A 25652-nucleotide genomic window follows, 5' to 3' on the forward strand; every position below is an offset into this window, starting at 1 on the left:
ATTCATGATTCCATAAACTGTGCTAGACAATGCCGGTAGGAGCATGTTTTGATGGACTCTGAGATAATGGGCGCAACAGAGGATGATAATAGACAATTACATCCTATGAAGTCCCAGGGTGAGAGTTCATCTATAAATTTCATAACAGATACACAATGACATTGAAAAAAATATCACTCCACTAACAAGTAGGTAATGACATAATTCTTTATTGTATCATTTTATAAAGCAGCGTTCACATATATTGATAGTGGAATTACAATTCAGGATGATTGTCCTAACATGATTGTGACAAGAAATTACATTTCGTAGGAGAAAAGAAATTATATATTGAACGGGTTGTAGCACATTGAAGCTTTATAATAATAACTGTTACTTTCAGGAGTTTATTTTATTTAAGATGCTGAGCTGCTTCCAAACATTTCATAAATACACATTACTTTGACTCATGAATTGGTGAGGGCGATGCAAGGTCACTTTTCTATCCAACGTAAATAAATGTTAAGAGCTTGCTTTTTAGGTCAACTTCTTGTCTGCAGCATATTCATGAAGGCAGTGAAAAAAAAGATTGATGAGCATTTCCACCATCCCTTCTGAAGATATTAAATTTACCTTATCTATGACCCTAATCAAATTTGGTCTTTATCCGAATGAAACACTCCAGAATGTTATATATATATACTTTACTCAATCAAAAATATGATCATTTACATTGTAAAAAACAATACATCAGGATAAAAACAATTAATATTTCATTTAAAAAAAAATCATTAAAATATCCAATAAAATGCAATGTTATAAGCCCCTTAAAAACATAACGAGCAAGAGCTAAAAAGGTGCAACAATGTTCAGAAACTGCTTCACACATTTTGATCTTCTCCACCAGGCAAATAGCAAGAGCAAGAATCTCGAAATAGCAAACACTAGCCATCCTTTGGTGTCTGATTTGAAGATGCGTGTGGCTTCCAAAGGGCACCTAATGGAAAGCATACGACAGACAGGAGCTATCCAGGTTCTTCTAAAATCAGCATAGGAGGGACAACAACAAAAAAGTGCTCAAGTGTCTCGGGGGCGCTGTGGCATGAAGGGCACATTGGATTGGCCAGCACATTACCCCAGCAATTTAAGGGAATAGTTCCATAATGTTTATGCTTCTCTTTCTTCCTGTACCAATCTAACAATGCTGGAAGACATAACTGAGATAATGATTTAAAACCCATATTGGTGGGAAGTAGAATTTTTTTCTTTGTATGATTTACAGAATTTAAAAAGGCCACAATTCTTCTCATTTGCTTGTGGACACACTGTGTAAATAGGTTCTAGTATCTGAGTGGCTGTCCTTAAGACCCCTCCTAGCGTGGTAATGCCTTGCTGTTTGTGAACTCCTCTCATCTGTCACTTGAGTGTGGTGTTGTCTCAAAGTACATTGTAAGATCTTGGGTTGATAGCACTTAAATTTGTTAAGCACTGGTACAATAGAGTTATCTGATAATGCAAAAATAGTAAATTAATTTACAGGAGTGCTTTAGCAGTAATACTGAATTCACTCACTACACACTGAATTATTCTGAGACAGCATTTTTGTCTAATTTATAAACAACTAAACAATCAGTGGTGATCACTGACCTACTAAGAGTGATCTTGATATCTTCAGTCCTACTGTATTTTTTATTCTATTACTTGTGCAAGAAAGAGGATGATCCCAAAGATTTCTTCTGCTGAAGTAGAAAGTATTGACCTCTAATTAAAGTGAAATAGCAACTATGATGGCATGACAGAAAAAAACACTAAATAATCAATCCCTACTATATATTCTGTAAAAAAGATATTACATGATAAAGAGATCTGCAGTTCTGATTCCAAAACAATATTTCCCAGTTCTTGACCTAAAGATATAAACGCACAGAATAGAGCAAATATGTGCTACATGTTACTTAGTTGAGAAGCAGATGGTATATCATTGCCAATAGCTCAAGCTGGTCGGCATCCATTTATATGAGTAGGAAACAGAAGATGGCTCCAAAGACAGACCCAACGATTGTCCATGCTGCAGGTACTGTTACACCTGAAGAAATAGCAATGACAGCAAAATTAAACTTTTTCATCGAATGGGTAAGACATTTACCTTGCAAATAGAGAGCCTGATTCACAAATAATATACCCAGAAACGCTTAGCTTACAAGCACAGGTAACTTGCTTATGTTTAACAATTTACAAAAGGTGGCTTTATTTTTATTTGTTATCATTGCGACTCGTTAAACAAACCAAAGTATATAGAGGTGTCAAACAAGGCAGCAAGAGTGGGAGCAAGAGAAAAAAGACATCAGGCGCCCTAACAAATTAACGGGTGCAAACACAGTATTAAGGCAGTATGAAAAGATGGCAAATATTGTTCTTTTTCTGCAAAGCACTTTGTTCCATGATCTCAGTCCTAATGTAGAACATTTCTGGTCACCTCATGATTTGCCTTTTCATCTATGAATTGTTAGAGGCAGCCGGTCAGCTGACAACACAGCCCTATAGGGAGTCTTCTTATTTTTTGTCAGAGACACCATGGTGCTGTACCAGTGTCAAAATTCTGAGGTGACGCTACCTTTAACAGACCTTTAACAGACAGCCAATGGGTCAATTTCTGGAAGTCAGAAATTCTATTCATTTTCCGTAGTCTAAGATGAGGTGAATTGTCAAATAAAAGACATTAACAATATTCGGTTTGGAATTCAATAAAGCTCCTACTATATTTTTGTAGGATTCCAGCAAATGATAGTAAAGTATCTTCTGGAGCTGGCAGCGCTTGAACAAGCAGTTAGGGTATCCTTGTGAATTGGAGTTGGGGAGACTCATGATTGCGCCCCAAAGAATCCTAGATTATTTAACTTCATAGCAAATTTAAAGGTGACATGCAGCAAAGTAGGAGGAGGATGCAAAGTGATGGAGGCGTGCATGTGGGTTTTGCTCTACAAACAACACTTCCATTTTGGAAGCATTACGTTTTTGACCGCTAAAAATTCAGTTGGTATGCACCTCCATGAATGCATATCACATTTTACAATTGCAAAAGGATTTGCTCACAAGATGTTCATGTGAGTGCATGTCTACTTCAAAAATCAGGCAGTGTGTGGAGATTAGGCATTCCTAGATGGGAATGTCTTGAATTCTTGGCCACATCACTAGTTTCTCTATGAGTCATTACTGTAATGGATCGGGCCCTAGGCCCACATGCAGCAGTAAAAATGATACAGACACAGAGTCATACAATCTGTAACTGGCCCAGGGCACTTTCACCCGGCACCTTTTATTTGCAGGGTCACCTGACCGGTGACACCTATGATGGATGAGTGTGGGGTGAGTGTGAAAGCCAGATCTCAAGGAGTGACTGTTAGGAACACATAGTGTAGAAACACTAGACCGTTACCAGCCGGTTATCCCTCCTAAACTTTATTGAAACTAGACAACAAGACCAACCTGTGGAAGAGACCAAAACAACAAAACAAAAACACCACTGAGTGTCTTCAGGTTGATTGCCGGATAGGAAGAGTGGACAGGTGCAGCTGGGAGCACCGGGCATCACAGCATGCCTCCATAGTTTAACCAGAGTACTCTGGGCATGAATGGCAGTGTGGATGAAGTCTGGATGATGCAATCACCTGTCCATGAGGTTACAGTCCAACTGGGCACTGTTGGTCCTGTCCCTCCTGGTTTCACAGTGTTGGAGCCTGTTCACAAATGTCACTGTGATGGTACATCCAGAGCAGTGGTAGAGTCTGCTGCAGCGATATCTTTGAAAACCCCCTTGCTCCATGGATGGTCAACCTGCTAAGACCAAAGATGACAGTGTGGTGGTTAGGTCTTCCTCGAAAGACGTGGTGCTTCTTGGGACCAATTGGTGGAGCATTCTCAAGCTTCTTTCTCTTGCAAGGACTCCTCCTTCACAGGATTTTCTTTGAGGCCCTTTTTCAATGGACTTCCATGGGACTGTCGTGTCTGTGTGGTCAGTCTCTCAGATCACGCAAAGTGTCCACTGGGGAACCACCTACAGGACCACATAAAATTCACTCTTTCCACTGAAAGAGTGGTTGTCTCAGGGTCTGTGTGCTCTTGCCATCAGGGCTTAGGGGCACAGGCATCTGCCAGTCTTGGGACAACCAGACTCCTACCTCAGTACTTCCTGGTACAGGCTGTAGAGCTGCTGCAGACGTATCTTTTGTGTCAGGATTCCCCTCTCACTGGAATTCCCTGAGGCCCCTGCCTCTGGATTGCCACTGGCCTGTGTGGATTGCTCTGAGCCTCTTTCCAACCCCCAGCCGAGGTCACTGTGGATGTCCGAACAGGACCACAACCAAGTATCTTGTGCAACCCTAAAGGTGGATGGTACAAATGGCTAAGTATGCTCTCATCAGCAGGCTTTAGGTACACTGAGTCTAACAGAAGGTCTCTGGGTGGCCAGCCACTAAAGACACTAGGCACACCTTGTTACTCTCGAGGGTTTTTTTGCAGGCATGCGGCTTCACTCAGGTGGTGTGATTCCTTAGTTGACATATGATACAAGTGGAAATGGTGAAGAGTTTTACCACTGGACAACCTGTGCTGCAGGTTGCGACATCTTGCTAAGAGTAATGATGCTTTTCGCTCCTATTTCTTCCTCCTGCACACCTATGTTGGTCAGGATCTTCCATGTAACGGGTCCGTCACACATGTCTTTCTCTTCTCCTTTGCACTGTGGCAGCGTGCCACTCTTCTCTTCTTCTGCGACGTGGCATTAGGCCACTCTCTTCTTCCCCACTTTCCTCTTCCTCTTCAAGATGTGGCCTTATGCAATCTAGTCACGTTCTTCTTCCTTTTGACCAGGCCTCTCCATGTGGAATGCACTTCACATGGACCTCCCTGGTCATGTCCTATCCCTAGGACTGACTCTATTCTCCCTGTCTCCTGACCAGGCTTCTCACTGTGATCTGCTTTTCACAGGGACATCCCTGGTCAAGTCCTGTCTGCCGGACATGACTTTTCTCCTCATGGACCTCTCACAGGTGTTATCATCGTGGACCTCTCACAGGTCTTCTCGTCATGGACCTCTCATCCTATCCCTTCCTTCAGGGATCTTCTTGCTCCTCCACTCCCTGGCTGGAGAATCACTTTTCTTCGTTCCTCTTTCTTCTTAGGCACTTGACATCACTACCTTTGCTGGACCGTTCCTGGTTACCTGATACTGGACATCCCTTGCTTGCACTAAATCCTGCTCCTTGGGTGCAGCTTGTTCGTGGCTGGGGATAGCCTTGAAACTGTTGAGGTTCTCTGCACTGGGGTACATAGTCTCTCTCCCCTTCACAGTTCATGTCCCTGAGTGTTCCCATCACTTCAGCTATGGCCCACTGTTATCTTCTGAGTGCTGCGGGCCAGTCTTTTCAGAAAGTGTTCACTTGGATCAGGTGCAGTAACCACCTATGGCTAGTGGTGGCACTGCAACACTTTCTAGCGGCACCAGAAGCTTTTCTCCTCTACAATTCATTTAGCGGCCCCTCGCTGAAAGGGGAGGCTGTCCCCCTGACCAACAGAGCGAGGTGAGAAAGTCTTTGCAGGGCTGTCCCTTACTCTAGGCAGCTTTGCTATTTACCTCCATGCCTCTATTGCCTAATTACAACCACCATACGGCAGCGAGGTGACGGTGCAGCACTATTCACAGCACAGGTCCCAGCAGCTTTCCTTGTCGCCACAGGCTTCGTCGCTCACTGAGGTGCTGCAGCCACTCTCCCAGTCACCCCGGAGATGGACATTCAGGTGCGGGTGGCTGTGATTTCATCAGTGCTAGCTCAGGGCTTTCACCTATGCCAGCTTTATCTTTGGTGTCCATTCTGTTGAGGGCCGTTTATGTGCGCACTGCAATTGTTTCCTTTGATGCGGTGCCGCAGCTCTGTTGCTCCTCCACTGATGCCGCGGCAGTCTCTCGTCACACACAGACCGCGCCGCGCGGGTGCTAGAGCTGCAAATGGGGGCACACAAATGCAGGTGCAGGTTGTACAATGCGGGAACGGCCGGACGGGCTCTTCTCACCAAGTAAGCTCTGGGCTTTTGCATACAAGTCATTGAGTAATTTTGCCACATCAAATGCAGGTGCCATGGCAGCCTTCCCAGCACTTCAGGGTGTGTTTTTCGGGGGTAGGGGTGTTACAACTTGGTTCTGCCTCTGTTGGAGCTGCCATTGCAAGTACTCTTTGTCAAATGCAGCCTCGATCATTCTCCCTGCTGGCAGGTGCACACACCGTGCATCACTCACCAAGGCACAGCTATGTTGGAGAAGGGGACCCTGGCCAGGAGCCTAACACCAATCTGATGCTGTACTGTAAATCTGGTCTTCACAGAATCACATCATTTCTCAGACCTGGACCATCTTAAATGCTTATTTGTTTCTTGATGGTCCACCTAAGGCTGAGATTCAACATTCTTTCTTTACTTTTCTATTTGCCTGTTGCATTATGAAGTAAAAATATAATTCCTTGTGGTGGATGAATTATTTTGTTTCTTGTTGATCATCATTGTCATCTGCATTATTCCCCAGTATCATCTCCGTTGTAAAAAAAAAACTAAAAATAAAGCTGATAAAGAAAGGAGATTGGGCTCTTGGATGGTTAGTTGGGCAGAAGGAAACCATCTGGGTATCTATGAATACTTTTATTAAGTGTTGTAGCTCTGAAGTTGTGAACCTCAACCGATTAGATGGTGTGATGTTTTACCTAATTTAGGTCATGCAGAGGTGGGCATCAAAAGGACATTGGCCATAAATTGACAGATGTCCCTTTCTACTTGCCTCCTGCTTCCTCCGCTCATTTAGAGTTGTAGAACTGCTTTATTTTAAATGATGCAACCTCATTGGGTTCTCTTGTTCGAAATGACTCTCCAGTGGTACATCTGATCCAATGCTGCCTTCTGTGGAACTTCAAACACGTCCCATCCCCTTAAGGTGCAACTATTGCCAGTGGTTTTTCCTGCCTGGGACAACTACTCAACTCATGGTTATCCAAGGTAGGAGAAAATGTATAATGACCCTAATGGACAGAGAAAAAACATTCTGTGCACTAGGAACACTGTGCCTCATTGGCAAGATTTTTCCGTAAGGCAGTGTCGCAAGCCTTCTTGCTGCACTGCTCTACGGCAAAAGAAAAGGCCAGGAATGCGCTGTATCAATCAGATATGACACATTCCTGCCCTTTTCCCCTGCAGTGGCGCATATTGGGCTGTCATGCTCCAACGCAGGCACTGTACCCGTGTGCAGGGATGATTGTTTTTGTGCAGGAAGGAATACCTTCCTGCACAAAAACAATCCTGAAAAGCTTTTTTCTCTATGTGTGCTGCAGAACCACTGGCAGTAACTTGTTGCTATTCATGCATTTATGATCAATTGCCTTTACCAATCTACCTATGTACCAACTGTATTAACGATTCCACGCTGCTCACTAAAAGATAAAATCAATAAAGTATGTTTTAAAATGTGTGCTGCAGAATGCAGCACACATAGAGGAAAGGAAAAATGGTGAGAAATAAAGGTATTGCTGAACAAGTTACTTACCTTCGGTAACGATGTATCTGTAAGAAACATTAGTTAGTTAGATTCCTCACCTTAGAATATCCCCAGGCGTCAGACTGGATCCGGAAGATTTTTCGTCAGCAATACCCCTTGCGCGTCGCTAGGCGTCGTCTGCGGCTCCGCGTCCGTCGTCGGCGTCGTGCGCCGGAATGACGTCGGAGTACTTAAACGCCGCCCTCGCGCGCTGATGTCAGTTCTTGTACATAGCCTTCCGCGCCAGGAACGCAGAGCCATGCAAGAGACCGACACTCGTGCCAAAAAATTCTAGGGCCCTGAAAGGGATAGCCTTAACCATAGATGTCAGTTCGCAGACGGGGAGGATGGGTGGGTCGGTGAGGAATCTAACTAACTAATGTTTCTTACAGATACATCGTTACCGAAGGTAAGTAACTTGTTCATCTGAAAGAAACACGTTAGTTAGATTCCTCACCTTAGAATAGATACCCAAGCAATACCATCCCCGGTGGTGGGTCTGCGAACCAAGATCACACCAGAAAGTCCTGGAGGACAGAACGGCCAAAGAAGCCATCCCTCCGGACTTGGCTGTCAAGGCAATAATGCCTGGCAAACGTGTGTAGCGAAGCCCACGTTGCCGCCTGACAGATGTCCTGCAAAGGGACTCCCCGTCCCAAAGCAGTAGTAGCCGCTGTGGCCCGAGTAGAATGGGCGCGCAGCCCAACAGGAGGGTCCTTTTTTGCCAAGGAATAACAAATTTTGATGCACAAAACGACCCACCGAGAGATGGTCCGTTTGTGCACAGCTTTCCCCTTCTTAGCACCCACGTATCCAACGAAAAGTTGGTCGTCCACCTGGAACTGCTTTGTGCGGTCCAGATAAAAGGAGAGCGCACGTTTTGGGTCCAGACGGTGGAGCCTCTCTTCCTCTTTGGAAGGATGCAGAGGCGGAAAGAAGGTGGGCAAGGTGACAGACTGCCCAAGATGAAAGGGGATCACCACTTTCGGAAGAAAGGAGGGACGAGGCTGAAGGACAACCTTGTCCAGATGAACAGAGAGAAAAGGAGGCTTTGAAGATAAAGCCTGGAGCTCACTCACCCGTCTAGCCGAGGTGATGGCTACCAGAAAAGCAGTCTTAAGCGTCAGCAGACGAAGAGGACAATTATGAAGAGGCTCAAAGGGAGCGCACATTAGAAATGTGAGAACAAGATTCAAGTCCCACTGAGGCATTACAAAAGGGACAGGAGGGAACGTGTGAGTAATGCCTTTTAGAAAGCGTGTAACGACAGGGGACTTGAAAAGAGAAGGCTGATCAGGAAGCCGCAAGAAGGCAGAGATGGCAGCAAGATAACCTTTCAAGGTGCCCAGGGCAGAGCCCTGCCGGGCCAAAGAAAGAAGAAAGAGGAGAACCTCAGAAAGAGGGGCGGAAAGGGGATCCACAGCCTTTGCTGTGCACCATGCCACAAATTTGTTCCACCGGCAGGCGTATACCGTCTTTGTGGAGGGACGCCTGGCTGCCAGAATGATATCACATACTTCAGGAGGCAAGTCAAATGGCATCAACTGCCGCCGCTCAATCTCCACGCATGGAGGTAGAGGCTGGACAGGTTCGGGTGGAGGACTGTCCCCTGCTGCTGCGACAGAAGATCCTCCCGAAGGGGCAGACGTATCGGAGGATCGGTCAACATACTGAGTAGCTCGGGATACCTGTACCTTCGTGCCCAATCCGGAGCCACCAAGATGACTTGGGCCCGGTCGCGCCTGATCTTCTTCAGCACTGTGGGCAGAAGTGGTATAGGCGGAAAGGCGTACAACAGACCGCAACTCCACTCGTGACGAAAAGCGTCGCCGAGCGAGTGCCGCCTTGGAAATTCCAACGCGCAGAACTGCTGACATTGCGCGTTCTCTTCGGTGGCGAATAGATCTAACCAAGGCTCTCCCCACTGCTGAAAGAGACCTTGCGCCACCTCGGAGTTCAGACGCCATTCGTGATCCATCATGCACCGGCGGCTGAGTTCGTCTGCTCTGGCGTTCAGAGAGCCCGCCAGATGTTGAACCACTAGGGTGACGCCCTGGTGTTCCAGCCATGTCCAGAGGCGCAGAGCCTCCTGACAAAGGGTCCACGACCCCACCCCGCCTTGTTTGTTGCAATACCACATGGCGGTGGTGTTGTCCGTGAACACCTGCACGACACTTCCCCTGACAGAGGGAAGGAAGGCTTTCAGTGCAAGTCGGATCGCTCTCAACTCCAACAGGTTGATGTGGAGACGAGACTCCGCCGGAGACCAGAGGCCTCTGATCTCCGCCTCTCCCATATGGCCACCCCATCCCAGGAGGGACGCATCCGTCACTACGACATGCTCCGGTTGGGGAAGGGAGAGGCTCTTGCCCTTGACCCAATCGCGGTCCGTGAGCCACCATTGCAACTGCTGTGCAGTGCCCTCCGAGATCAAGACATGGTCGGACAGGTTGCCGTGATGCTGGGCCCACTGAAACTTCAGGTCCCACTGCAGAGCCCGCATGCGCCGCCTGGCGTGATGCACTAGTAGGATGCAGGAGGCCATCAGCCCCAGAAGCCGCAACACTAGCCTGACCGAAACCCAGGATAGAGGCCGAAAGATGGGAATCAGGGCCTGAATATCCCGGACCCGCTGTTCCGGTGGATGGACCCGGAACTGCGCCGAATCGAGAACCGCTCCGATGAAGAGGAGCTTGTGAGAGGGACTCAGGTGTGACTTCGGCACGTTGATGGAAAACCCCAGCAAATGCAGGAGATCCGCCGTAGTCTGGAGGTGGGAGAGGACTGCCTGGGGCAAGCCCGCCTTCAACAACCAGTCGTCGAGATAGGGGAAGACTGGAACCCCTGATCTGCGCACATGAGCTGCGACCACCGCCATCACTTTCGTGAACACCCGAGGGGCACTGGTAAGGCCAAAGGGGAGCACGGTAAACTGAAAGTGCTCTTGACCCACCGTGAACCGCAGGTAACGCCGGTGGGCCGGCAGGACGGGGATGTGGAAATATGCGTCCTGCAAGTCCAACGCTACCATCCAGTCTCCCGGGTCTAGGGAGGCTAGAACCTGAGCCAAAGTCAACATCTTGAACCTTTCCTTCCGGAGGAAGGCATTGACGTTCCGGAGGTCCAAGATAGGGCGTAGGCCCCCTTTGCCCTTCTTGGGAACCAGAAAGTAGTGGGAATAACAACCACGACCTACTTCTGGGCTCGGAACGCGCTCGACGCCCCTCTTGGCCAAGAGGGCTGAAACTTCCTCATGGAGAAGATTCAAATGATCCCCCGAGATACGGTGGTGCTGCGGTGGCATGGCTGGAGGGGTCGTCTCGAAGGGGAGGGAGTAGCCCCTTCGGACGATTTGCAGCACCCACCTGTCCGATGTGATGGACCGCCAGTGGAGCAGGTGATGGCGAACTCTGCCGCCCACTGGCGTGGTGCTCTGGACATCGCCCGAAAAGGACGTGGACCACAGCCAGGCGTGACGTCTAAGCGCCACTGAGGTAGAAATCGCCCTACCCAGCGAGTCCGTAGTGTCAAGCCCACATCTGATAGCATGTCGTGCTGCATCCCTCCCATCGGCCAGAGCCTGGGTAAGTCGTGTCTGGACCTCCTCCGGACACAGGGGCAGCACGTCCTCCACCGTATCCCACAGAGAGTGGGAATAACGGTCCAAGATACAGGCGGTGTTCAAAGACCGCAGGCCCAAACTAAGGGAGGAGAACAGCTTTTTGCCAAACTGTTCCAGTCTCTTGGAATCCCGGTCCGGCGGGGTGGTCGGGAAGGAGGATTGGGAGGTAGAGGCCTGGATAACCAGGCTCTCGGGGGTAGGGTGTTGGGACAGAAAACTGGGGTCACCCGGAGCAGGGCGGTGGCGCCTGGCGACGTTCCTGTCCACAGGAGGGACTGTGGAGGGCTTGGACCAGGTGCCCTGCAGAACGTCAGTGAGGGCCTCATTGAATGGCAGCAGAGGCTCAGTGGAGCTTGCTGCAGACTGAAGCACCTCAGTGAGGACGTTACTCCTCACAGCCACGGCAGGTAGCTTGAGCCCAAGGGCTGCGGCCGCCTTGCGCAGCACCACAGATAAAGCAGCACCCTCCTCCGAAGCCACAGTCGGAGGAGTGATGAATCCAGTGTCTGGAGAGGTATCCAGACCACTGGCCTCCCCCAGTTCCTCTGCCCAGTCCTGTGACAGTTGAGCCTGAACGGCCATAGGATCCTCGGATCCCTCCCATTCGCCCCCATCATCCGATTCCTGGTATGCAGGAGGAAGGATCGGAGCCGGGCGATAGACAAAATGTGTCTCCAGCGGCGCCGAACGCGGCGTCCATCGACGCCGTAACGGCGCCGGGCCCGGACCGAGCCGGCGTCGGGGGTGGAACCGGTGTCGACGCCGACGTCGGCGGGGACTCGGGAACGGGTCCCTCGGGCGCTTGCGGCGTCGAGGCCAGAGCCGTCGACGGCGCCGGGGCCGGAGCCGCCGGCAGGCAAGGTTGCCCAGTCGGGTCCGCGGGGCCCGAAGGCGCGCCATCGGGCTTCGACGGCGGAGCCAGGTTCCTCATGGCCGAGAGGAAGGCACTGACTTCCGCCGGCGTCGCGTCAGTCCCAGGGACCGGCGGGTATGGGGACTTGCGCGGCGCCTGCGGCTCCGCTGGAGCCGCGGGGTTGGATCCACCCTGACCCTTGGCCGAGTCGCGCAACCGGCGAGGGGAGTCCGAAGAGCGGTGTCGCCTCTAGGACTTCTTGGAGTGCTTCGACTTACCCGAAGACTTGGAGCCAGACGATCGATGATGACGTCGGCTGCGGCTCCGCGACCGATCCTTGGACCTCCTCCTGGACCGGGATCGAGAGGGGCGCGGAGCCGAGTGGCGAAGCTCGAGAAGCTTACGGGACCGCTCCCGTCTAGCCTTCGAGGTCAGGGCCTTGCAGTCCGAACACGACGCCGCGTCGTGGTCGAGGCCCAAGCAGTAAAGGCACCGGCGGTGATGGTCCGTAACCGACATGAAGCGGTTGCAGTCAGCACAGGCTTAAAACCAGGCATCCTACCGGCACCGGAGTCGAGACAAGATCAAAAAGGATCGAAAAAAGTTAGTCAAAAAGTGACTAAAGGGGTAGCTCTCCCGGATCTGCGCTTACTGGCGCGGAAAAAAGAAGAACTGACGTCAGCGCACGAGGGCGGTGTCTAAGTACGCCGACGTCATTCCGGCGCACGACGCCGACGACGGACGCGGAGCCGCAGACGACGCCTAGCGACGCGCAAGGGGTATTGCTGACGAAAAATCTTCCGGATCCAGTCTGACGCCTGGGGATATTCTAAGGTGAAGAATCTAACTAACGTGTTTCTTTCAGATCCTAGTTGCACCTCCCTTACACCTCTCCTGAGGAGGCATAGGCTTTTGGCGCATTCCCAGGTTTACGAAATCTTGTAAATCTGAGAATGAGTCAAATGCCATGGGTGTTACGTGGGAACACCTACCATATCATCCATGGCACGCCTTCCTATTGCAGGGTGAGGCAACGCAGCAACTTGTGCTGCGTTGCCTCAGTCTATATCTACAAGGCTATGTAAAGCCAGGCATGGTGACTTTACGTGGCCTTGTAGATATGGCCCTGCTGAGTGCCGTGCCAGACTGTAATGTTCCGGCGGCGCAGGGACATTGAAAATGAGGACCATTGTTTCCAAATGCAAACTTCCAATTTGGTAGTTTTCACCAAGCAATCACGAAACAGTGGGCCTGAGAGCATATAAATGTGATTATTATAATTGATGTAACCATGTCTGTGGGGGGAATATTGGTGAAATGCTAACTTTGTTGGTGCGCCACCACAGGGCCAGTGACCTGGGGCCTCCATCACCCTATTGTTTTGGTTTTAATTATTTAAAGTGTACATGAGCTAATATAAATTAATGTAGGGAATTCTCCTAACATACTGGAAGTTACTCTCTATTATTGCTATATAATAATGTATTCACCAAATAATTGAAAATGAAATACAAACAATGTTCATCATTATCTCTTTCAGAAAGCTTTCTGACATGTAGATCCCACAGTGTGCTATATTAGGACATGATTCCAAGACTCCTATTAAACAAGGGAATTAGGTAAAACTAGGTTAGAATGAAATAAAGGGTAAAAAATTGATTGAACGTCTAATCACAAAAGTTAATCTTACCATGAGAGGTAGGAAACTGAGCTGCAGGCACTGTTTCATCATTGGCTAAAGGCGCTGATGCAGACGGGGTTTGACCAAACTCTAAAAAATAGAAATATAAATTAATATCAACAGACAACACAGACCACAAAGAAAGTTTTATCTATTCAACATATCAGTTCTCTCAGAAAGGAATTTCGGTTTCCCAAAGGAATATTTGAAATCCAAGGTGGGGATATGGAGTGAACAGACCTGATTGTGAGCAGACGGATAAACTTCGACCCCTGTGCAAGCAGTGCAGTAATTACAACTCCGAAGTTCTGAATTTTGTCATAATTACTGCAATGCACATTTGCCTTAATGTGGGATATTTACAGCATGGGCTACTAACTGCACCCCCTACAATTACTCCTTGAGAGATTTAGGCAACAAACAACTGGCAAGGTTTATCAAAGAGAAATATGTTACATAAATGTGATACATGGGGAATTCTGTGCGGTGAAGAGCAATTCTGCAAGTAATGCCCTATTTTCACCGCAAAACTGTTGTAGAAGAAAGAAGGTCCAGTTCCAAGGTAGGTTAGTTAAGAAGGTTCATTTAGTAAGATGTCATGAAGGACCCCACCAAGAGCAGCCTTCCTGCTGCCCAGCCCATCCTCCAACTGACACTCTCACTCATCAACCTTCCACAGCCACCTCACACACCAACATTCCACCACCACAGTCACACTGGCTGAGCAGAAGGTATAAAACATCTCCTATCTTTATACAAAACAACAAAGGAACTCTAGAATGCATGTTTACCCTCAGTCAGGCTTATCCTCAGGGTGAAAGTGTAAAGTATTGGCACAACACCACCCTCGCACCACACTATGTACACTACAAAAAGGACTCCCCACCGGAATGTATAAAACATTGGCCTTTGTATTACACACATATTGACATACCCCGGCTTTACAGTTAATCCTCCCATTAGCAGCAGAACGGCATGAACATATCTGTACTAGTCATAGGTATTAATTGTACAAAAAATGCTTAGGTAACTATATCTTTAAATATCTTGCTCAAAATATGCGCATCTAAAATTTAAGTACCAAACCCAAATAACAGATAGAAATTGATCAATTTATTACATCAGCAAAAAGAAGAAAATTATATAAGTAGACATACTTTAATCTATATGCACTTCAATTAAAAAATGATTTTTCATTGCTGTATAACAAAATGGCCCTATCATGCATTCATACTTTCTCATTCATCCTTCTTTGTTTTTTTAATACTATACACTGTTTCAAACAATTGCTTTACTATCCTGGCTTAGGCACTGCATCTAGCATCAGGGGAACCCCTAAATATATAACAATTCTAGTCATAGGTATTCACTTGCCCCGTTATCCCCTCAGCTTTGTAAGTGAAATAACCCCATGTGCGTACTTCTTTGAGGTGTTAGCGAGCCAGGCAATCCCTCCCACATCAACAATGACAGAAACAAATATGCATACCCTATACAGTTGTAATGGTCAAGAAATCACAGGTTTAGACTATGCCTCGTGACTCACCCCTCAGACACTCAAACCACACCAGCCAACGATACACGTTGCACCAGCTGGCGACACTTTGATTAGATTGTCAGGACCACCTAAAGCAGAAGGAAACAGTTGCGTGGCTTCGTCTATCCAGATTAGCTCCTCAGGCACCCAGCAGCACCTTAATGAGTGCGGGATCACTATCCCCCCATAGGCAAAAGACTGTGACTACAGAAGCTGGCATGCTTCCAATTTGGAGACATGTTTCCCCTTTGGTGGAGGTGCAAGCTGCAGTTACTAAAGGCAGCCAGCCGTGGGTGCACACAAGGCACAACAAGACCCCTCAGATTCAGACACAATATTTTCAACAACAGAGTCCCTTGTGGCGTGGGTCTGGCAAGAGGGAGCCGACAACCTTCGACTGAGGCCACAATGTCAGGCACTGTTGTCCTCCCGATCTGGAGGTCAGACACAGTCTAGGGTTCCAGCTGGGGTACCGCGGTCTCGGAAAACTTCCCACAACACCCCTGGACACCACAGGCTATAAAGTGTGAGCTAGCACATGTTTCTGGTTGTAAACTTTGGTTCCTCAGACTCAGCAAACTTCCCCAGCAATCCTCGAACTCCTCATGTTACGGCACACCCAGGTGGGCCACTGATCTTTACGAACACACTCCTCTTCACAGTGTAATTATTGCATATGCCAGAACTGTCCTTGTCCCAACCGACAATCACTCTCACGCATTTCTGCCACACCCTGCACGGTCCTTACGTTCTCCAGAAAATGGGGAGATCTTTTCTCTCCCTGGGATCTTGTGGACAGGAGGCCAGTAAACCGACCCTTGGAGTGCTTAGAGACCCGGTCCACAACAGTTGGCAATTAGCTGCGGCCCAGCAACATCCAGGCAAAATCCACAAAGTAATAAAACCCTTCCTGGAGCACGACAAGCCCCAGGTCACCCCAAGAAGAAAGATAATCGAGTTGCAGTCCCTCTTGCCCCAATGGTTCCTGTTGTTGATCTCCTAGCATCGTACCAGCGTAGTATGGTTCTAATCCCAAAAGAACCTCTAACTCCCAAGGGCAGCGTCCCATTAGTTATACCCACAATGGCCTTTGATGATGAGATCAGCTCAAAAGGTCATCTTTGAAATGCACAAGTCCTCTCAAAATTTTGTCCTGTCTGCAACCCTAGCCTGGGAGGCTTGATCAGTATCTTTAGTGGGGTCAGGATCCTGCCCGTTTGGAATGCAGGTGCCAATTTCACCACCTCTTATCCATACCAGGAATATCCCTCAGAGTCAGAGGTCTTCAGTTTACCTTGAGTCCCTAGTTTATGGCCACATATCAGGAATGCACAGCTTATAGCTGTTTCCCCAGCACCAATGTAGATTGGAGACAGTCTGACAGGCACACAGAGCCCCAAGCACAGAAATGCCCACTTTCCCAAAGGAGAATTTGCACATTAGTAATGTTGAATCTAGTTGCACCATCAGGGAGGATTTTCCATTACTAACTCATTGACATCAAACACTATACTGCCACTCATCTGCACAAAAGAAACAACGCTCAATAGCTTTTCCACAGATCCATCATGTCAATCAATAAGAGAAGCAGGCCCCACCATACCGAACACACCATCCGGTGCCATTTACTACCCGTGAATGTATCGCATATGTGCACAAGACCTACTTCTGCCCAACACCACACCCTGTCCTCAGGGAGTATTCTGATGTAGGGAGAGACATGCAGAAACTTGGCAAGTAGCTTTTTAAATGCAAAGCAGAGTAACAGTAACCTGCTCACACAGGCTCAGCTATGGCAAAGCTGGGGCACGTTGGAAGAGCTACCTCCATGGGTAGCACAACCAGTGCTGCAGGCCCACGCAGGAGCATTTGAGTTACATGCCCTGGGTACATGTCCTACCCATAGCCAAGGGACTTACAGCTAACCCAAATCAGCCAATCATGTATACACCACTCACATGCATATGACAAGTACAGAGCTTTGGCAATGAATGGCAGTGGCAAATTGAGCAAATTCTACGCCAGCAAAACAAGGTCCAAACAGAAGATAGGAAGACAAGAAAGTGAGTGAAGACCACGGCAAGAGAGGCCAGGTCTAACACCACTACTTGGAAAGTTCACCCACAGGATGCGGAGCAGAGCTGGCTGAGGGCAATAGTCGGTCACTAAAAAGGGTTCCACAAGGGGCCTTTTGGCACCTGTCCAGTTCTGAAAAGCATAGAAGATGGGGGTCACAAAGTCTCTTGACCCACTTCTGATCGTTCTTTGAAGTGTACCCTTAACCCTGGCAGTCACTCTTCATACCCAGGCCCTATCTGGGTAATAATACCTGGCAGCACAATATTGTTGGGCCCCGGTGAGGTGAGGGCAGTCGGCCCGCCGCACTGAGGGCCCAAAAGGAACAATCAATGGATGGGAAAGGAAGCAGGGGATCCTCTCGGAAGAAAGAGATACCATTCTGTGGCTCAGCAGAGTGTAGCCAGAGGGATACAGCTGAGTTAAGAGAAGCATAGAACCGACAGTAAAACCTGCATAAAAGGGCCTTCGTCCATGTTCTCTGACCTAAGCATGGAAGCCCATCAAGGTATTCATTAGTCTACCTTGGCTTTTGGCTGGAAGGAGTTGTGTTGGACTTGGCCCTTTCTGCAGGGTCATTCCCAAACATTTTGCCTTCACCCCACTGTTTTCTGAACCCTTTTTTGGCTTTTAGGACTCTATTAACTTTAACAATACTAACCAGTGCTTAAGTGCTTGTGCTCTCTCCTTAAAATGTAGTAGAGATGGCCTATGTAATTTACTGTAAGTCCCTATTAAAGTGGGAGTACATGTGCCTGTAAATTTAATGCTACTAGTGGGTCTGAAGCACTGATTGTGTAGCCCTTCAAACCTATCTCTGGTCTGCCATTGCAGCCTGTGTGTGTAGTTTTAAATTGCCATGTCTAACAGGTAAGGTAAACCTTTTGCCAAGTCTAATTCTTCCTTTTTAATAGATATGGGCCAACCCTAGAGTAGGCCCTGAACAGCCCAGAGGGCAAGGTGCGGTGTATTTAAAAGGTTGGACATGTACTTTTAAGTTTTACGTGTCCAAAATGGTAAAAAACTCCTCTTCCATAGGATAACATTAGAGTTACCTTAATATATTTAATAAGCTGCAACTTCCAGACAAGAAAAGTTTGTTGTATGAAGAATTGCAATAAAAAACCCTCTAAAGGTAAAGTCAGATTTCTAATCAAATCAGATAAATCTTTATTTGACCTGAATAAGGTCATAAAAGAAAACACAAGATAAATACATAACACAGTAAAAAATAACCCTTAATAAAAACACCTTGACACTAAAATCACACATAATAAAATAGTTAATATATCGTGTCATTATTTTCCTCCATTAACAACTCACATCCATTGATTTTCTAATTCTGATAGCAGATTTAAAAAAAGAAGTCAGACTAAACCATACATCAGGAGTACTCAGTAATTGCAGGTGAAACAAGGCTTCTCTACACTGACGGTGCCCTAACTTATTAAGTAGGGGCTTCAGAAAGTGCTTTCTAAAACGGAATAAAGGCGATCTCTCCCAACGAGAGAGATCTAAGGTTAAATATACAACAGGTTCCACTGAGGCAAATAATCTAAAATAAGTCAGCACAGTGCATTTGGGTAGTTCAACTTTCATTCTGCCTTCTTTACAGTGCTCAATGAATGTGGCTTTAACCTTTAGCTTGTCCATACTATTGATGTTACCAGGATCATTGAGAAAATGGGACAACCACAGGGTGTCTAATGATTTATGGCTATAGCTCAACCATGGAATAGAGGAACCCTTCTCCACGCTGAGACAGTCCAGAATAATGTCCCTGCATAAAGATTCTGCAAGGTTAGTCCATATACTGACCCACACCAGTAATGGATCCACCTAAGCCTTGTCTGCGATGTAACCCTTAATGTATGATAAAATTTGGGGTAGACTGTGGTAGGTCCAGAAATCTGCAAGGAATGTGGTTTCCTCCACCCGCAGAGAGGAAGATTTATGGGAGTCCCAAATCCCGGCTCCATGTATCTCTGTAGAAGCACACAGGGAGTTGTAGACTTTCAACAGGGGGGAAATAGCCCCTCTACTTCCAGATCTGGTCAGATTAAGCACTGAGCCTGCTCACCCACTGAGTTTAAGGCAGAAGCTATTTAGTTGAGAGTGCCAGGTTCCTAGACAATTAAAAGTTAAATCTAAATAACAAAAGTCTCTAAAACTAGTGAGTAGCTGGCCGTTGATGTTAAGTCTGGTTAACCTGGCTTTACCAGGCCCACACGCCATAATGTCTGATTTGCCATAGTTGGTCAACCAATCAAGGTTACTCATAAAAAGGACAAAACGATCCACCAGTAGTCTCAAGGTGTTAGGCGTACATGCTAAGAGGACTGCATCATCAGGTTAAAGTATCACGGGCACCTGCAAACTTGTGGTGTCGAGAGGGTTAGAGATCAAGTAAGTGGATAAACTGTTTATGTACAATGTTGCAACTCCCCCTTTTAGGAGAACTCTGGGGACAGTTGACCATGAGCACTCATGCGCACTCTTACAATTAAATCTGCATCCAAAGAATGTAAGAAATTCACTAAAGGGAGATCCACACCTAAGTCCAACATAATTGTCTGCAGCTTATTCCTGGTCAGTGAGTCAAAAGCAGTGGACAAATCCATAAAGTCCATATAAATTGGAGAGCGCCAAGCATGGATATATTTACTTATTAAAAAGCTTAAATTCAAGCACTACTCCACTGTGCCCAAGTGTGGCCGGAATCCAAATTGAAAGGGTGGGAGAATGTCTCTATCGCTAGCCCCTGTAATTAAACAATTAAAGGACACTCTTCCGATAATTTTAATCGCACTGTCTATCAGTGAAATGGGTTGATAACATTTGGGAGACAAACAATCACCCTTTTAGAAAGCTGGCATTTTCTTGGCCAAACCTTTTGGTGCCTGCAGCCTGTTCCTGGGTCACATAACTAGCTATAGCTGAAAGTTGGTGTTTGTGTGTTGCTCGTAGACAGTGAGCCAAAGGGAAGATAGGTGTTGGCAGGATGGGCCACTCTGAGTTAGTGAAGGGTAGAAGCTTTCATTTACCACACTTACACATCACAAGCCTCTGCCTGGGCATTTTCACAAAGGGTTTATCACTAGTCTATATTGATCCCAGAAAATCTGGAGTCGGGATATGGAGCAAGGCAATGCCTGACACCTCAGGGAGATGGTAACCTCTTGAAGCTTCAGCCACTTCAAAGTGGGAACCAGGTATAAATATTGGATCTCAGATCCCAACTCTTCAGTACACTTCTGGACCTGTGAATACTCCGCCAGGAAGGAGTACTACCATGCTGGTCAAATGACTTCCACTCATCCCAGCACCTGAACTCTGCAATCTGTGAGTCCTACCCTGCCAAGTGGTGCCACCCTAGTCTTGGACCCGTGGAAGTAAGACTGAAAGTGCTTTGACACCCCATATGTGGATCCATCAGAACCAATGCATCTCCTCTGCTGCACTGAGCAGAACTGATGCATCACCTCTGCTGCAAGGATTATCTCAGAGCAAGGACTCTGCATTGACCTCGCAGCTCGCATCGGAACTGCCACTGTGCAAAGGTTCCCCAAGGCAGGCCCTAGAATCACAAATCTCTTGTTACCTCAGCCTCGTCGACAACGCAGTTTCATGCATCGCAACCTCACATCCCGTTGGAACTGATGCATTGCATTTACTGCACAACGCATCCTTGATTCCGGACTTTGCACCACAAGCCGTCATCGACGGTATCCTCAATGAAAATGCAGGACCTTTCATCACAGCTTCTCAGCTCTTCAAAACTGATGCATCATCTCAGCTTCGCGACGCATATTTGACGCAGGACCTTGCAACGCTACGCAACCAGGATTTAAGGTATTCTTATTCAGTGGGCATACCTGGGTCCCTGTGGCTGGCCCGCACTCCATCATGGTCAGCCTGAGCTTGTGACTTTGGCCAGGTCTAGCCAACAAGATATCCACAGTTGGTGCTTTAGGATTTTTGGTGCTTTTTTCCCTTAAGTGTTTAAAATGGCATTTCTCCGGTTTTACTGATTAGATTTTTGTCATTTTGGTCTTCATTTATTTATTACATTTTGCTCTGTTTTTATTAATTGGAGTGGGATTTTTCTTGTGTTGTGTTTTTACTTTATTACTATTTGAAGTTCTGCATAAATGCTTTACACATGCCTCTAAGTTAAGCATGACTACTCTGTACCAAGCTACCAGAGGGTTGAGCTCAGGTTAAGTTCTGGTTTGCTTGTGCCTCACCCTGCCAAGGATTGTGGTGCTTGTTTGAGTAGAGTTTCACCCCACACAACCAGTAACCTAATTTTTCATGAGCATTTTCTGTCACGTCAGTGTACTTAAAAGAGGTCCAAGATGACATAGGGCCTGATTCACAAAGATATCAGAGAGAAAATGGAGACCACTTCTGCGCTTCGAGTGAAATTTGGACTTATTAGAAATTCAGATTTCTGGGGCGTGGCTTGACCGCCGAGGAAGATTGCCGCGCCTGAGTGAGGCTCCGCGGGACGACGTGGGCAGGCTGTACAGCACCATTGTTTCTCCATCTACATGGAAGGGTGGTTCTGAACTCGGATGCTAGTCTAAGGAGGCAGCTTTTGCGGCACTTTTCACGGACCAGGGACTCCACTTTTGTTAATTAGAGCTCCTGTCTCAGCTCCACACCAATCGCGTCCACCATTTTATGTATGATGTTTCCCTGAGGTGAGCTTTCCACGAATAAACATGCAACAACAGTTCTTTTCTCCTCTTCCTTAATGGAATACCTTCTTTTTTTTCTTTTTCTTTTGGTGCTAAAAACTGAGAAAAGTTTATACAGCCTCCTTCTATTAAGATCCTTTTGCCTTGGAGCAGCCCTATAAATGGCCACCATTTTGGACATGCTTTCACCTCATATTATTGCAGATATGCCACAGGAGTGTTAGAAGTTTTTTGCTTTTTGTTTTTTCTTTCTCATTCTGGTTTTTGGTAATAGACTGCTTCTTGTTCCTATGACTTAATGAGCTAAGTTTCCTTATCTCTACATTTTTTGCCAGCTTTGTGAAGTATCTTTGTTCGAAGGTTATTGTCACTTGCAAAACATGTTATGAACTTTGCCTCAGATGAGGAGGTTTACTCATCCATGTAGTACTTATTCCTGCTAGAGTCATCGTCTGTGCCTACAATATTCTTCAAAACCTGTGTACTGGCTCAGTCCTACTTCCTTCTGAGTTATCGCAAAAATTTACAACCTCTCTTTTATGGGAAGGTTGAAAAAGGTGAGTCCTTCTCTGGTTCACTCCACACAGTCATTTGTTAAAAACTCTACAATCTTTTTTGAAATCCTCCAGAATGGAAGACTCTTTGGTTTCTTTATCTAAGGGCTCTTCCTATTCGACAACTGCTTCTGCTGCTGCAGGGAAAGCTTCCACAAAACATCTAAAAAAGACCCACCATCTCCTCCGAAGTCATCCTCTCCTCTCTCTTTAGACATGCTACTGGAATAAATCCGCTCATTACGTCCTTATATGGAGGAAACTAATGTCAAACTGCAATACCTCACAGAAAATTGGTCAAAAATGGATGAAAGACTAACTGTGGTGGAACACAATGTATCCTCACTTGGACTCGCTCATGGCAAAATTAATACTCTCCAATCTCAAGTCGCCTCAAGTCGCCTCCCTTCAAAAACAAGTGTAGGTCCTTGAAAATAGAAATAGGCAAAATAATTTACGAAGGAAATTAGTCTCTCACTTTTTGCAAATCCTTCATTCCAAGGATTCTAAATATGCTAGCTGAGACCTCTCTTAATATTCAACGTGCTGATCGCCTAGGACACCAGCAAGCTTCCTTTGCCAACTCACGGCATCCTAAAGGTTTTTTTAAAATACTTTTTAGAATACACTGACTTATTTTAAGTTCCTTCAGCAGTTAAGTCAACCAAGCAAGTCATTTGGTCTGGCAATAAATTATAATTCACTCAGGATTACACTAAAAACACAGCTGACAGACAAAAAGAATCTCTCAATTTGAGATCAGATTTCAGATCTCTCGACCCATGCCTCTTTAAAGTCACCTATAAGAACAAAACAACGATTTATGAAGACCCGATCAGACTGAAAAGTTTTATTAATTCATGCAAGATAGAGACTATGGATTTCACCGAAACGTCTACATCTCAGGCTGTGTAGAGCTCCAGAACTTTCTTGACTTTAGTTGTTTTTTAATTGAACAAATATATTCTTGTCCTCGAGACGATGTTGTTGGTTAATGCAATGTGTTTTTTCTAAATCTGTTCTTTCTTGTAACTTGATTCAGGTTCCACGAGATAGGACTCTGTATATTCAGTTTAGGTTTGGCATGCTCCCTGTTAACAGCTGAATGGCAAAGTGGCATACAGTCGAGAACATGACAGAGAGTAGCCCGTGCTGTGGAGCTCCGGTGAAGTGTGTTGCCCATGTCCTGTTTGCTTGCCCTGCTTATAATAAAGCTAGGAGCAAATGGCTTAAACCAATATGCAGTGATATGTGCATCCACGATTACCAGTTTACTCTGGGAATTTTAAAATCTGATCCCAGTGTTCTGTTTTCATGTGGAGTGGCCAAGTTTTTAGGCCAAGCTTGGTTAATTAGAATCAGAGCCCTACAAGGTGTGACCCCAATGTAGATATTTATGACTCATTATACGTGATTAGATCATAGATTATATTGGGCTGCTCTATAACTTCTGAACACTGCTTATGATAGAGATAGCACTAGCACTTTATATATTGATTACCATGGTGGAATATGCCCTTTTACTCTTTTTTTATTTTTTATTTTTATTCTATGCATTACTATTAAAATTATTGTGTACCTGGGGTGGAAGTGACCTGTAGATAGCAACATGTACATAGTGTCCTAGACTTAGGTCTTTTATGAAATTTGTTTTATGTTTTTATTCAAATATGCTGCTACTAATGTTACGCCAAGATACTTACAAACGACCTTCTGTTTTGTAAAACCTTTTTTTTTATCACTGAACAGATACTGTTTTCTTGTATAGATGTCAAATGATGCTTTTGTGATACATGTTGTCGAATAAAGCTATTTGGACTGAACTGTAACTTGATTGTTTATGATGATGAACTATTTTTCCTTCCCTTACAGGCCCATTCATGCTTGTTCCTGTTTGTCATTCCCCTTGTTCTGTGAGCAGTGACCTTCCTTCGTCCTCCCCTCCATCATGCTCGGGCGTCTCATCTACTACTTGTGATTTCTCCCCCCCCATTCCTAATTGGATTCTTAGGTATGTTCTCCACCTTTGTTCTTTTTGCATTGTTTGTCTCATCTCTGTTCCCCTTTTCATTTTTGTTTCTTCTTATGATACTTTTTAAACGTATTGTTCTTTTTTTTAATTGCTGTGCCTTCCTCTCTCTCCTCCTCATCTCTCTTTTGTTTTCTCTTTCTTTTCTCTGTTTCCTGTTCCTTCCCCTTTTTTTCTCTATTCGATTTTATGTTTCACGTTTGTATTTGAACTATACCCTCTCAAGATTTGTATATATTCATATATTCATATCATAATTACACATGACTTGGTTGATGTTACAGCTGTTCTATGTTGTTGGTTGGTTTGCCTAGATCACTATCTTTTTTCTTATGCATTCATATCACTATCTCCATGCCTCTGAAAATTGTGTCATGGAATGTCAGAGGTTTGAATTCTCCCATTAAACGACAATGTGTCTTAACATATCTATCTAAACTGGAAGCTGACATTGCTCTTATACAAGAGTCTCAGTTAATGGCAACTGAGTCTTTACATATAAAAAAAAACTGGGAAGGAGAGGTTTTGTTCTCCCCAGGAGATGGTAAACGAAATGGTGTAGTGACACTTTGCCAGAAATTCATTTCTGTTAAAATACTCTCTCAATTATCTGATGACAATGGAAGATGGTATATACTAAATAGCAAATTGGGTATGCTCCAGTTTCTTTCTCAATGTATATACTCCCACTAACGGTGACCCTTCTTTTTGGTCCTCTCTATCCCAACAAATTTTGTCTTGCATTGGCGATAATTTTATCCTCGCTGGAGATTGCAATCAAATTGTTCAACCTTTCATAGATCGTAACTCATTAGTCTCCTTTAAATCACATAAGTCCCATAAAAAGTTTTTAGACGTCATACAACAATATAAGCTTATTGATGTATTGAGAATTTCTAACCCTCTTACAAGGGAATGTAATTTTTATTCTCCAACTCACCAATCACATATTCTCGAATAGACCACTTTTTTGTATCTCATAACATTGCTCAATCTTTGAGAGACGCGGATATTGGGAAAATTTTGATATCTGATCATGCCCCTA

The 25652-nt window shown here is 45.9% G+C and overlaps 1 protein-coding gene across 1 annotated transcript in view; it reads right to left on the reverse strand.

The window, feature by feature from the left end:
- Positions 1 to 202: 202 nt before the first annotated feature.
- Positions 203 to 25652, reverse strand: part of LOC146796475 (uromodulin-like) — a 435032-nt gene continuing 409582 nt past the window's right edge. Inside the window, exons 17-18 of the mRNA XM_085629080.1 lie at positions 13718 to 13798; positions 203 to 2065 (exon numbers count right to left, since the gene is read on the reverse strand). Of these exons, the coding sequence (XP_085485206.1) occupies positions 1992 to 2065; positions 13718 to 13798 (155 nt within the window). The 3' untranslated portion in view covers positions 203 to 1991. The remainder of the gene's footprint in view (positions 2066 to 13717; positions 13799 to 25652) is intronic.

The sequence above is a fragment of the Triturus cristatus genome, chromosome 10 (genome assembly GCF_964204655.1).
Source record: "Triturus cristatus chromosome 10, aTriCri1.1, whole genome shotgun sequence".
NCBI classification, from domain to species: domain Eukaryota; kingdom Metazoa; phylum Chordata; class Amphibia; order Caudata; family Salamandridae; genus Triturus; species Triturus cristatus.